The sequence below is a fragment of the Puntigrus tetrazona genome, chromosome 16, assembly GCF_018831695.1.
Source record: "Puntigrus tetrazona isolate hp1 chromosome 16, ASM1883169v1, whole genome shotgun sequence".
NCBI lineage: Eukaryota > Metazoa > Chordata > Actinopteri > Cypriniformes > Cyprinidae > Puntigrus > Puntigrus tetrazona.
In genome coordinates this window covers 11,944,036-11,959,714 of record NC_056714.1, presented here as the reverse complement: position 1 = coordinate 11,959,714, position 15,679 = coordinate 11,944,036, and the positions used below count along the sequence as shown (strand labels likewise).

Sequence of the window (15,679 nt, the reverse complement as noted above, 5' to 3'; positions counted from 1 at the left end):
GTGGCAGACTGTGTTTGGATTGCTGGTTCAGACCAGGAATTGTCCGAGCTCCAGCTAAGCCTACCCTGCATAATTGGTTAAACTTGGCCTGGTCGCTTTAACCCAGGTTATATATCACCGTCTTGAAGTTCACTTTATCTTAACAGCTTTAATGCAGACTTAAGGAACCTCTCATGTTCACTTCAAAGCCCCATTCCGAAAGCCTTCAAAGTCAGAGTCTAAAACCTCTGTATCGCCTTCAGAATCAGAAGCCGGACTGAGTGTGGGAAAATTTGTTAGAAAACAACTGCATTTATTTTACTCCGATTCTATTTATTGAGGAAATCCACTCCTTAAACGTAGCATGTGAAAAGACTGTCCAGAGAAGTACAGGATGGAAAAGAACTTTATTTAAAAAAGGTGATCTGTGACAGAAGGGAACGCGTACGGTTACAAACTAAATGTGACGTTTTATCGCTAGCGGACAGTTCTTATTAACATCCAGAACAGTGGAACAGACAACGGGAACGAAACAGGCCAGCTCAGGTTGACTCACAGGCTTTTTGGAGACAGCGTGATGGCTCACATCAATTGAACATGTTTTCCTCTTCGAGTTGTTTTTTGTTGTTTTTCAGAGGATCTCAGTCACAAAAACGAACAGCTTTACAATGCTTGAAATACAAAAGAAAAATACAGGAAAGATGAATCGCTAACAAAAAATGACAATAGTACGTTTCTTGAAACTATCCGAGCACTTCATGAAGAACGACGGCCAACGAATGGCAGCACAGCCTCAGGAGAGAATAGAACGATTGCCTTTTTTTTTTCTACCAAAGCAACATCAAGCCTGCATGTCGTGGTAAACACATCACGTGGGAATACAGAGGAAATGATTGGTTTTAAAAGGGGCTCCCCCCTCCGTCTCCTCACTCACTTTGTAATTTGCCTCAACAGTAAATCAGAGCTCACTGCTGGGCCCTCTGACTTCAGCGTGGACTTGTCCTCTCCCAGCATTCCTGCGCTCATGAATCATTCTGATTCCTGGCTTCCACCAGGCATTTCCTCTACAACTCTCTCCCTCTCGAAATTCAGCGCTGCTCACGATCCAGGGCAGCCTTCGATTTGGGCCACAGGAGAACAGGGAACACAGAATGTCATTCGAGAGCTTTCCAGATCCTGCTCCAACTGTTAGAGGAATATTCTGGGTTTCAATACAAGCTGAGCTCCATCGACAGCACTTAGCATAATATTGATTACTACGGCAATGCAGGAAATGAATGGGGTCGAACCATTAAAACACAGCACTCGCCACTTTAATAGTATGTGAACAATATGAATGTTAACATGATTTTAGTAAAAAAAAAAAAAAAAAATGCTTACTAATCTTTTCTTTGAAAGGTTATATTGGGTGTTACAACTTTGCTGTCTAAAATGAATGTCTAAAACCCAAAAGTAACCATAAAAATGATGACAACAATTTTACAGCTCAAATAACGGAAACGTTTAAAGGAAGAATTAATAATTTTTTTTTTTTTTTTTGCTAAATTATGATATTATATTTTCATAGAAATTGGGTCTAATCAACTTACATTTTACAGACAACTTTCAATAAAAAATGAATAACTTTTTGTTTATATAAAATCATATAATGATATATTATGAAAAATTGGGGCCCTATCAACTTTTGTGTTGCTAGCTGTTTTTTAATGTGTGTATTAATCAACATTATCCTACAAGTGCTGCTAACAGAGTTTAGCTAGTGTCCTAAAATATTCCTTTTATTCTGTTGTTGTGTTGATTTTCAAGGTTACTGACTCGTTTCCAGACAATTTGGGAGTCTCTCAGCAAACAGATCTGTTTTTCCATCATACAAACCGTAACATATCTTTATAATAACATTCATAAAAAGCAAAGAAAGATCTATACGAAATTCATAGTGCCATGGGAAATCACAGAAATATCCTACAAGAGCTTCGAGTTGCTGTTTCTCAAAGGGTGGGTAGAAAGTAGAAAGGATTTCTTAAATTATTATTTCAACAAACAATCAAAAACTGCTCCTTAGCATTTAAAAGAGCAAGTTGGCTAAATTCTCGTCTTATTCAATTATGTACAAAACATACAACGTACAATACAGAGATCACTTCACAAGTTCACGAATGAGACCAGTTCTGAAGCTCCCAAAGCAATGGCCCTGTGTCGTGTAAGCATGTCGCGTGTGTGTTAGCCTGTGCCTTCGTGTGCGAGTGTGAAGACGTATCTGTCGTTTCATATCATGGCCTGGATCACCATTCTGCCTTTGACGTGGTGAATGTAGGAGCTCTGCTTGTCGGCCAGGCTCTGAGTGACCATTGTCTCATCGTCACTGGCGTTGGGCTCCTCTTTCACCCGGATGACTCCGCGGTGAGTGTCCCGTCGTGGCTCGGTGGGCGAAGCGGAGGCGTTGCTGTCTGGGCTGTGCTTCCTGATGACTCCACCAGAGGGCGAGCTGTCCTCCTGCATGGCCTGGTCCTGAAAATCCTCTCCTTCTTCCTCTTCTGACTCCTGCAGGTGAACGTTTGGCTGACGAAGCTGCTCGATCGATTTGGAAAGCATCTATGGGAGAGAGAAACGCGTCAATGAGCCGCTTATTGTCCCTGTGCCAATTCAGGCAACGCAAACGCCGCCATTTACCAGAGTTGGAACTCATTCACAAAACGGAATAACAGCCAAACAGTGAGCTTCATATAAATACATCCCACATCAAGTAAATATAGTCGCTGTGTCCTGGAATTAGTAAAAGACTTTTTATATCTCCCACTAAAGCCTGTGAGCGTATGTAAAATTACTCAGGTGCCCTATTTAGCGCAGGTAAAACATTCAGTTATTAAACCAGAAAGCTAATCCTTAATTTCACAGTATTCATGACCTCATTTCCCTCAGATATCATTTATTACTGCTAGCTACAACAGATTAGGGTTAGAGACCGTCCAAAGAGAGATTATTTACTTGTTATTAATTAGTTAGAATAATTAGGAGTCGCTTCCAGTCAATTCACATGATTTTTGTGGTGCAAACTGAATTCAGCTCTGGAACAAATCGCAGGGTCAGTTAAATAATGCTCATTTGTAGCATCTGTTCAGTTATTTATATATATATATTTATATATTCATTTATATATGTGTACACACACACATATATTATGTAAACAAAACCTTTTATTTGGATGTGATTAATCACGATTAATCATTTGACAACACAAATTAAAATAATTAGAATAATTATTATGATAAGCGTGTTTGAATTTCTAAAGAAAACTTGTGGGAGGGCATAAAGTTAGAAATGCCAGTGCGATGCAAATGGGCTATTATCATAATGAAGAAAATTCTCACAAATTTATTCTTAAATAATTTTGAATAACCTACTACTATTTCTTTGAAGAAACTATTTTAGCTTCATTGTTTTTTAATAAAAAGTTTATTTTTTGTGTACACTCATATGTGTTCCAGGTGTAGGGTAAATATACTTTAAGATTTTACTTGATGGTTTACATTATATATATTTATATGTATTTACATGTAACTTTTATTTTGGATATGGTTAATCATCCCAGCACTAATTTTAACATGATTTGTTACAGTTGCTTTACATGAAAAACAAATGAGTTAACAACTTACAAACTACAGTAATTTGTGACCCAGACTAGATTGTTTTTTTTTTTCATACATGGCCCTGGTGACTGAGGCAATAACAATAAACAGCCAAAAACAAGTGCTCTCTGGGCACTTTTGATCTTCATGTCTGAAAATTGCACTTGTAACCTTGAATTTCCCATAGCACTCTCAGCAATAATAAGGCAGATCAATCTGTGAGCTCCCGCTAACAATGGAGTCTTTCACAGCTCGAGCCTCCCGTGTCGCTAACCTTGCATGCACGGCAGAATAATTGCACTTAAACGGATGGCCAGGTCACGGCTGCTGGTGCACAGAAACACAAATATTTCCACAGGGGAACAAAAGTATGTATTCTATCCACTTTGGTGCCCATTTGAACTTGTCCCTGTGCAATTTTGTGGTGTTAGCATGCAACTGATGCCTTAAGCTATGCTAATTCAAGAGCCGCTTCTGAACCCAGAACAGGTTTTTTTTCCCTCACATAATGGAGATGGGCTGTCCAACTTTCGTTCCCATGTGAACTAAATGGTATTTCAAGGAAAATAGGCTTTAGGATGACAACATAATCACTCAGCTTCATCCTCGTCTTCCCATGATAGCACTAAAGTCATTGTTGCAATGACAGGTTGATTAAATGATTGTACCTTGTTGATGTGGACCTGTTGCTGGTACTGTTTCTGCTTCTCCAGGAAGTTCTGGTGTTGCTGCTGAATCACGAGTTGAGCTAGTGTGCTCTGGGGCAGCGGAGCCGATTGGGTTCGGTTTAAGGGCCGGTGACGAGGCAGTTTGTGTCGGGTGCTGCTTGGAGAGCTTTCCATCATGGCCAGTGGAGAAGGAGGATGTACAGGACTCTGACCTGTGCAACAAAATGTATGGATCTGGTAAATACAAATCTGACGGAATACAGTTTTCACCTTCTCATTTCATTTAAAGGAATGGTGCACCCAAAAGTTTAATTTGTCACTATTTGCATACAGATGTTCTGATGTTCTCACCAGTGGAGAGGATCTTTTGGTGGCGGAGTTGCTCTTTCTGGAGGAGGTGCTGGAGGAGAGCTTGGTGGCTGCTGCTCACTTTGGTCTCCATTGCAACAGACAGGGGCACTGGACCCAGAAGTTGGGTGGGCAAACCTTGAATGACCGCTGATACACCACCACCCTCAACATGCTTCTCCTGCAGTCCTAAAGCAGCCTGAGAGGTGATAGAGAGGACATTTTCTATTAATTTCAAGTGGTACAGTCGCACAAGTATTTAATTAACTGATTGAAACCTCAGTATGTGCTCTGATAAATAAGAGACTATGTGGAATGGTCTTGGATTGTTCAGATCAAATGATTACTTATAGCCAAATATATGAACACAAATGTAATCATGTTTATATCTTCTAGGTAGGGAGCAAAAAACAATTTAACTGCAAATTAAATATTATTTGGGGCTACTCTTGATTATTCTGATTTGGCTGGACTTTAAAGAGCAGTAATGGATGAGGTGACTGGGGAGGGCCGGAGTGCAACCGACACCAGACACTTAAACACAATATTTATCTAAGGCCTATAAAATCCCCCAAGGTCAAAGGCCAGCACCCTGAGGCTACACATATCATCCAGTCAGCCAGTGATGGTTAGTCTGTCAGCAGTCAAAGCAATATGAAGCTGTGCCAAGGCCATAAACTACATTTCCCTTCATTTATCAGTGTAAACATCCACATCGAATTCATTATAATTAAATCAGTCTTGGTGACTCTAAATTGGAATTCATAAATAAATGAAAAACATTAAAAAGACAGAAATGAAAAATGATATTTTTTTTTTACAATGACATCCTATAATGATTATACCTTATAGGTAAGTGACAGCTTAAACCAAGAGTGACAACAAAAGTGACAACAAATATTTAAGTATAAAATTGCATAAAAATGTATACAAAATCATACATTTAAAATACATATAAAATACATTTAAATATTACATATAGAATATAAATGAATATATACATATGTCTGTGTGAGTGTGTGAGTCTGTGTGTGTTTGTGTATATATATATATATATATATATATATATATATATATATATATATATATATATATACACATATGTACACATATATATGTATATATTCATTAATATATTCAGAAATCATACGTTTAGCTTAAGACCTCTTTCAAAAACATTAAAATATCTTTATAATCACACAAGCAGAAGAAATATCATAAAACACTACTATATTATTAATATATTTATTCATTCTTCTGCACTACTCATTGCAGTCTGTTTCAGTGTTACAGAATAAGGAAACATTTGTTTCATGTGGTTAATGCCAAAAATCCAGATTTGGTGTGAACAGGCTTTAACAGAGGAAGTTATGAAAGACGATGCACGTCATTATTTGACTTACACTGATGGGAGAAGAGGCAGCCGAGAGACCCAGGGAGATATTGGGCAGCGATGGAGACGTATAGAGATTTAACATAGACACTGAGCTTTCAGGCCCTAATAACCTCGGCTGTGACGGCCACCGCTGTGATGGAAAAAGAGAGGGAAGAAGTGAGGGAGGGAGAGAGAAAAAGAGATATTTTGAAATCCCACTATGGACCATTGGAAAGAGCAACAGCAACAGAACAATAAACTTTAATGAACTATAACGAATGACGGTTTTGTTCCTGCCACAGCGGAGCTCAGCTGGAGGACGTAAAACCAAGGCCACAGAGAAGCCCACAAATGCAGAATGGCATCCCATTTGCTATCGTTTCTCAAACTGAACTGTATCAGAGTAAAAATGCTGATCCGTTTTCGACTGTACTTCCTCCACCCAGTGGTGCGGCCCATCAGCATGTGGCAGAGGGGCGGTACTGTTTACCCTCCAATCCCTCCTGCCTATTCACTGACCTGTATGTGGATATCCGGCCTTATTTGACCCAGGGGACCAGTTCCCTCTGAAAGAAGATACCCAATGTAACGGATCACAAACACGGCTGGCTTTCGAAACTGGCGCGGTGTCTGCGGGTTGCACCGGTACGAACCGTGAGACGTCAAGCTTATGTCAATACAATAGCGACCGGGCGTGTTTGTGTTGTTAACGTGTCTTTGGCTACCAGCGGCTGGTGGATCAATTAAGCTCAACCACCCACCACCTCGACCCTGGATCGCAGCGCAATAAGCATTCCTTGTCGGCTATTGCATTGGAGGTCCATGGGAGTGTAAACAGTGGTGTTGAAGAATAACACAGCTGCTAAGCTGAGGCTTCACAGAGACATGTCACATTTGCCCAGAATACACCTCTTTGTGAGCTAAGTCCACAGGGACCCGGAGGAACCAAGCCGTGAAGCCACCAGGAAGTGAGTCAGAGGGAGCTAATGAACATTGGCATAAAGGGACAAGCCCTCCATGTTCCTATAGGAATATTCTGGGTTCAATACAAGTTACGCTCAGTTGACAGTAGGGATGCATCCCTTGCGAAAATTAACCATGGATTTGTAATAGCAAAATGTAGTGACCAGTTTTTTTGGCATATTCATTACCAATTGTATGACTACAGTTTTAATAAAAATAACATGGTTAAACTATGGTTATTATAGCAAAACCATGGTTAATTTGTGGGTAACTACTGTAACAATGTTTCTTTGGTTCTATAGTTTATAGTAGTAAAAGCATGGTTAACGATTTTGTGATTATATATGCATTCGATTATGACATTTTTATTAAAATTCATTTTATGTAATATAAAGTCAATTTAGCTTAAGATGTACTGAATCTGGAACCTGCACACTATTTTGAAAGTTGACAGTAAAGAATAGCCATAACGTTATTTTGAGCTATATCGGATCTACTCTTTCTTGCCCTGAGCTTTACGAGAGCTTCATCCACATAGCTATGCCAGTAAAGGTTAGCGGTACAGAGCAGACGTTTGTGGGAGGAAGTGAACTGACTCTTTATTGTCCGTGCTGGGAACCGTTTTCATTGGACTGAGACGGACAAGCAGGACACAGACTTGTGTTTTCATAGCTGCAGGAGGACAGGCTGGGCCTGTGTCGAGGAAATTTATGGGTGCGGCCTGGTGGCCATCAACTTTTCTTTAAGTCGTACAGGTTTTAATCTTTCAAGAAAAGCTTTGATGAAACTGCTGGGAGAAAGCTTAACTGTTAATAGACTCGCTGTAATAAAACTTGTTTAATGTAAGTACCTCAGTACGTGTGGTGACCGGTAGAGAGGAGGGTCCGTTTTCAGCCCCCAAGGCACTGCAGGCCCCGTTGGGTGAACTGGGCCCCGATCCTGGTGCGCTGCTGCTGGCTGTGGATTCTGGGGAAGAGTAAATTAAACAGACGTAAATTGAAGAATAGACATTATTGATAATATATTATATAAACCTTAGATCTAAAAATCATTTGGATCTGAATATGGTTTTGGAAAAAAAAGAATATAAAATTCAGAAAACATTTTAATATTATTGAACAATTTTATTAAAGCCTAGTCCTGGCTTAAGGTAAGCCCCATTTGTGAAACCGGGCCTATATATTGTTAACAACAACAACAAAAATAGCTCAGCTAATAATACCATGTTACTTCCAGCTTAACTTTTTTTAACTAAACAATATTGTTTTTTCAAATTTAATCCTTTTGTTTCAATATTTTTTTCTTTGTTGTGATAACAGCGCAGCTGTACCAGCAATATCAAAATTAATTTTAATTCAGAAATGTATTTTATATGTATTTAAAAAAATATGTTAAAAATAAGAAAGAATACATTTTTATATTATGTTATTATATATGTTAAATATGTATATGTATATATAAATATATATATATATATATATATATATATATATATATATATATATACTGTATATATATATAAAAAAAAAATATATATATATATATATATATATATATATATATATATAAACAAAAGAAAATCTACATCTTCTATATCTACATATTTTATGACATAATCAGCAAGAGGATGATGTCATATATATCATATTTAAGCCTACATAAGATTTACTGGATGACAATCTTGCACCTTGTTTCCAAAACCAGCCACCAACTGCTGCCAATGATACATTATAAATAAGCACAAGTGACTGAAACACCATGGAAAAATCATTCAACCGGCCAAGGCTCAAAACCGCACTAGATGGTCTTCTGGATGACACCTGCCAAAGCAGCTGTTACATAACAACATCAGCACACTGAGCTGCACAGACAGAGGACGGCTGCTGTGATTACTGAAGAGAAACAGCCGCCCGGTAGGAGGTCTTATTGTTTATGCCCCAGGTGTGTCATTTAATTTTAAGATGCATTATGGGATGGCTATCCTACCCAGAAGCTCCAGGGCTCTCTTTTTGAAGGGTGTCATGATGCTCCCTTCCTTCCTCCTGAGAAGAGGGCTGCTTCTCCTCTCTGCAACCTTCTGCTTTAACCTGGATCGCACCTTCAGGTTGGGCTCTGAGACTGGAGAGAAAAAACACAATAACACATGTTAATCAGATATTCCCAAGCGTTGTTACGGAAATGTTTTGATGCACTCGTAGCTATGCATGTCAGAAAGCAGGAGAGGGGAATCCACATTGTTGTGCAGTTACATTCCTGTAATGTGATGTTACAGGACTGTGATTAGATCTGTGGGCATTTACAGGTTGTTTTCAAAGATCTGAGTTTGCCAATCGTCTGGAGTAAATTAGCCTGAGCAACAAAGGCTTTAAGTAAAAAAAAAAAAAAAGAAAGAAAGATTCAGGCTGACCATACACTATATGAAAAAATGATGTTCAGAAAAATAAGAAAGAATACATTTTTATATTATGTTATATTTTATTCTAAAAAAACACATGCATGCATATATTTGAGAAAGATTTATTTGTAATAAATTATTCAAATACATGTAAATATTATATACAAAATGTCACAGATTTCAAATAAATGTCACAGATTTCAAATAAATGTTGTTCTTTTACTCAAAGAAACCTGAAAAAAGTCATCTTCCACAAAAATAATAAGCTGCAAATTCCTTTTCAACATTAATAATAATAACAAAAGTGTTACATTATGTAATAACATCAACTTATTAAAATGTAAATAATGTATAAAAATATATAAAATATATAAAAAATTGAGAACCATTTAAACTGTAATAGTATATCAAAATACTCCTGTTTTTTCTGCTCATTTTTAATAGATAAAAAATACATAACAATTAATAAAAATAAATTATAGCATTAATTTGAATGATTATTAAATCATAAACTCCTTCATACTAGAATAATATTAACTCCTCATATAATTAAATCTACAAATATCAACTAGATATTTATAGATATGTATAGGCACTTGAGACTTGGGTGTTTAGCTGTAGAGTTGTATATATATATATATATATATATATAGAGAGAGAGAGAGTTAGTCTCTGTATGGTAGTGTGTGTATATATATATATATATATATATATATATATATATATATATATATATATATATATATATATATATATATATATATATATATATAGTTAGTCTCTGTATGGTAGTAAATAAATGACAAGATAAATCTGGTGGTAACAGTTTGGTGAGTGAATGCAGCTCACCACACCCTGTCTATGCAAAAACATATTCATGCAAAATGAGCAAAACAACAAAACAAGAAAATGTCACGAGAGAGTAGAATTTAGAATAAATGTATATCAAAAAAAAAATATATATATATATATATATATATCAAATAAACCCTACAGAGTATTTTGTCATCATTTAAATACTGCTGAATTATGGAGACATGTCTGTTTATATGACTGTAATGTACAGGCAAGTGTTTCTAAACAACTCTCTGATGGGAAGTGAGTAAGCCAGCCACCCACATCCAGTGCCTCCCTTTGGGAAACACCCACATTACAACTAGCAGCCAAAAATACCAAAATTCGGTCTCGTTATTATGAGCACTGTTTTATTTTTTCCCCTCAGTTCCCCATTGTGCTATAGTAACACTACCATCTAGCGTGTGCAAGTTATAATCTAGATCAGTGGTTCTCTACTGGTTTTGCTTCACATACACTGGCAGATAGATAGATAGATAGATAGATAGATAGATAGATAGATAGATAGATAGATAGATAGATAGATAGATAGATAGATAGATAGATAGATAGATAGATAGATAGATAGATAGATGATTTTGCTTATTTCAGAAGAGTATTGCTGCTAAAACCCCTGAAATGGGCAGCCGAAGGAGGAAGAGAGATTAAAAAAACTATACTAAAAAGACGGCTGACCGAACGGACATGATCATATAAGATGAGTTAGTATGAGCAGTAGGAGTCATGGAAGACACAGCTGTAAGCAGTAATCTCAGAGGAGAGAGCTGGGCTGCTATTTCAGGCCTCTTCAGAAGCAGAGGCAGGACTGTCTGCTCCCATCCAGCAGCGCACTAATGGGATGTAAATCCCGCTAGCGGAGTGGGCTGAGAGCGAACTGCAGGGAGCCCTCTCCAATCCGCCTCGCACCCCACACCGTCCTGATTGCCTTCTATTTTTATTCGGCTCTACAGCCTGTCACCACGGGAACGCTACCCTATCGCTGTGGAGGTGGAAGAGCGATTGTTGGTGGGTTTAGTAGGAGGCTGTGATCGTGATGCCACGGGAGAACACATCACTCCGGTCCACAAAAACAGCGGAGCGACAGGCCCGACACCTGCTTGATTTTCCCTCGCGCCGACACACGGCCTGGAACCAGAGGCCAAGTCAAACAGGAATATGTATGAGGCAAGGACTTAACAGGCCCATAAATCAATCATATTATTACATTTGAAAGCAGAGCTGGAGGGCACACGCTGCTGAGGTTTATTTATTGTGTTGTCTCAACCCAAAGACAAAGTTCCCTTTAGAGCGTCTGACGAGTGCAAAGAGTTTATAAGTGACCGAAAAAGATCATTTCTTCTAGATGAAGATGTGCTAACCATGGTCGATAATTACCTCTCAGCAAATAAATAAAGCAATATAAAGCAGATTAAGCAGGCTAAATAAATAAAACACGGCTGCGAACGGAAGGAAACTGAAATGCAAGTGACACAAGGACAAATATATACTTTATCTTTTACATATGAGTGGCAAGAAATATTTATGACTAGCATATTTTTGCAGTTCACGCGAATTCCACTGTATTTACAGTATATTGTTAATAAGATTATATGCATTTCTTTAATTATCAGGATATACACTGACAAATATTTACACTCTTATTTCAATATACGTACAGTATATATTTAAAAAATATTTTAAAAAACTACAGGTCGGCCTTTATGTTTACATCATTCATATCATTTATATTTTAGCAATATATTTAAAATATAAACAAGCATGTGTGTATATATATATATGTATAGACACATATATGTGTCTATACATATATACACACACACACACATATATATATATATATATATATATATATATATATATATATATATATATACATATATATACATATTTATTTTGCAGAATAGCAAATAGTCAATTTTTCTAAAGGCAACGTGTGTTTGCACACACCTGATGCTGCCTGCCGCCTCTCTGATACTTTTTCTCTCATTAGTAAAAATACAAACACCTGTTTACCCAGGAGACGAAGACTAGGTGACGCAACAACGCTGCCCTTGCAAACCATATTACTTAAACGTTGCATCTCAGTTCATTTTTCCTGTTTTCCCTTCCCCCATCCCTCCACATCCAGTGGGGGGAAAATGGCGTGACATAATAAAGCAAGCCCGGGTCTGGCGGCCCAAAAATATCCACCATTTAAAACACACAAACTCAAATCCCTCTCATCTCGGCTGCACCTGCTCCACATGTTTGGTATGTGGGTCAAGACTAAGACGGTTTTTCCTTCTCTTCAATAAGCTGGACTATTCCTGCCCGCAGCAGTGTCACGTGCCGCCACACGGATCTTTTCTGGTCCAGAACTCGGCACACAAGAAGGTACATGGCGAGTAAACAAACACGTGACGCTCTGGAGATAAACAAGCCAAAGCCACATCGAGTTCTGCAGACGTTTCAGCTCTAAGGACCCAAGGCAAATGAAGGATCAGCTCTTTTAAAAAGTGTCAGTTCCTGTAGCACTCACTAAACTTGTCTTGTTTTGGTTAGTTCTCTCCACGGCGCTAACCTAACCTCTTGACATGTGCCAGTCAAGCATCTCAGATGAAATCCAGGTCGTGGAACAACCAGCATCTTTGTGCGGTTCCTGTTGCGTGCCTACTTTAATCGAGACGGACAGGAAGAGGGGGAGGGGACCTTGCATGGGTGTGACCCCATATAGAGTTTGGAATCCAACTAGAAGGAAATTGGTTTTAAAAGGTTTAGCCAATGGATGAGATTAACACACTTAAAGATGAGTAGTCCCAAACGCTTATTTGGCTTTCTGGTGCATACTGATGCACCAAATAAACTTAAATGGTTTATTCCAAATGTATGTGTTTGATTAAGTTCTACATTGAAAAGATCATTTCATTATTATTTCTTACAGAGAATAATACTGTTCACAGTATATATATATATATATATATATATATATATATATATATATATATATATGTGTGTGTGTGTGTGTGTGTGTCAACTAAAATTGTCCACTGAATTCATGTGGTGGAACTAAATTAAAAGACAAAAAGGGGGGAAAGGAAGAGATACCATAAAATGTATCAAAATCTCCTAAGATATTTTCAAGCATCAAGATTTACATATTATTTAGATATTTGTATCTTTTTTCACAATGCAAGTAAAATATCATATGCTGCTATTTCTCAAAAATGCTGTTATGTCTATGAATTAATATTTTTTTTAAAGTCACATGTATTCAAAAATACTCAAATTTAGTCTATTGATTATTAATTATTAGCTGCGCCACATGACATAAAATGCAAACATTTCTTTAAAAGGTTTTCAAAACCATATGAATCCAAAAAAACACAAAGACAAATTTCTAAAAATTAGAAATAAATGTTTTCAACAAGATTTCCTTCATTATGGCCACACCATATGTCATTGATCTTAATACTTTGTGATAGGGACCAAAGCAGTTCTTATTTGTAAATTTTCCTAACATCAACAGCTCATGCCCCTCTCTCTCTCTCTCTCTCTCTCTCTCTCTCTCTTTATTTATTTTTTAATTTTTTTGCTTGGGACAGCCATTGCTTTCTCAGCAGGCTGTCTGAATTCCAGAACCTTCCGCTCCTTTTACTTCTCAGGATATTGGCTGGTTTCAGTGGAGCGGAGCATAAATTGATGCTGAAACTGGGAGGTTACTGTTCAAAAGCTAAGACAATAAACACGTCTCTTTCATGTGTCCATAAAGTGCTTATTTGAACAGAACAACCTACATAATTACCTTAGATTAGTTTACATTTGGCAGACACAGTCCGCATAATTTAGGATTAAACTTCACTTGCCTGATCCCTAAATTATGTAAATACACAACATGCCAACCCATATGGTAAAGCATTTGAGCAGGTATAATTGTTTACCGTCGTAATTCAAAGGGACACAAAGGGGAAGGAATGTAATGTCATTTCCGTGACTTAACAGCACAGTTATGAACAGTTTCGGCCTTTGCAAGAACTCATGACTGGCTGGCCAAGTGGGAGTCATAACTCACATTAATACTGACTTCCTACGAGACTCCTTCCAGCACTGAGTCAACAAACCTGTGGTGTTTTCTGCGAAAAAGTCAAGGATTTTGGAAATAATTAAAGCCTCTTATATAGCTGAAAATTATATACCTTTGGCGCTTTAGGAAACCTGTGGTTCTGTAGCGCGCTCAGAGGAAAAGAAACCCTACCGTGGACATCCCTGAAATAATGCAAATCTGCGCCTATGCGTTGACTCTCAAAGGATCTCGCAATTCTGGGAAAAAGGCTTTTGACTCATAACCCCGCCTCCCATGTTTCGTAAAGCAATAAAAAGCACATTACGGTGATATTAAGGAACGATACTGTGAGTAACGTCTTTATGTGGCTGTTTTGAGAAGCCGACTTTTAGAAACCTACCTGTCTTTCTCAGAGGAAAGTCGTCCCGGGAGTCTTGTGGAGAGAGTAGGGAGATCTTGCAGGAGGAGGACGCTCCTCCCAAAGGAGGTGAACTTTGCTCCAGAGAGGTGTGATGGGAGGCCCTGAACAGAAAGGAGATGCAAACTGAACTCCTGAACTTACCTCACAGTCATAAATACAGCTGACAGCTCTTCTGTGCTCTAGTACTGTCCACCTTAGTATCACATTACCGATTATTAGTTCAAATCACCTACATTTTACTACCCTGGAAAGTCTGAAATCTTCCTCCAGGCTTGCTTTATTTATTTGTACATATTTTACAGCATTTAAGTGCACAAACACTCGCAGGTTTGGAGCAAATAAGATTTTATAAAAAAGAGAAATTAATACTTTTAGTCAGCAAGGGCGCATTATATTCAGAAAGTGGCAGTAAAGATATTGTTACAAAGATATGAAAATAAATGCTGTTCTTTTAAACATAATATTCATGAAATAATCATGAAAATAATGTATATTAAGCAACACGACTGACAATGATAAGAAATAATAAGAAATGTTTCTTGAGCATCAAATAAGCATAATAGCACAATTTTTAAGCATATTAGTAAAAAAAATTGCTTTGCCATCACATTAATAAGATATATATTTAAAAGCATATGCAAATGAAAAACTGGTATTTTTATTAGCAATAATATTAAAATAATACTGTTTTTACTGTATTTTTGATCAAATAAATGCAGCCTTAATGAGCATAAGAGTTTTTTTTAAGTATTTATTAAGATAATATATGTGCATGTAGAATGTGTGTTTGTTTATATATATATATATATATATATATATATATATATATATATATATAAATGCATGTACATATAAAACATGCATGTACATATAAAACATGCATGTACATATAAAAATCATATTATATTTAAATATATTCATATATGATATAATTGATATAAATATATATTTTAAAAATACATCTAAATATTTTCAGAATCTAATTTTTATGTGTGTGTATATATATAATG

At 37.0% G+C, this 15,679-nt stretch overlaps 1 protein-coding gene across 3 annotated transcripts in view; it reads right to left on the bottom strand.

The window, feature by feature from the left end:
• Positions 1-367: 367 nt before the first annotated feature.
• The window catches only part of hdac9b (histone deacetylase 9b), a 47,242-nt gene continuing 31,930 nt past the window's right edge, over positions 368-15,679 (bottom strand). For all 3 annotated transcript variants that reach the window (XM_043261081.1, XM_043261079.1, XM_043261080.1), the window contains 7 exons: positions 14,649-14,770; positions 8,946-9,077; positions 7,810-7,925; positions 6,025-6,147; positions 4,625-4,820; positions 4,274-4,485; positions 368-2,571 (listed from right to left, as the gene is read on the bottom strand). In XM_043261081.1, the coding sequence (XP_043117016.1) occupies positions 2,245-2,571; positions 4,274-4,485; positions 4,625-4,820; positions 6,025-6,147; positions 7,810-7,925; positions 8,946-9,077; positions 14,649-14,770 (1,228 nt within the window). In that variant the 3' untranslated portion in view covers positions 368-2,244. The remainder of the gene's footprint in view (positions 2,572-4,273; positions 4,486-4,624; positions 4,821-6,024; positions 6,148-7,809; positions 7,926-8,945; positions 9,078-14,648; positions 14,771-15,679) is intronic.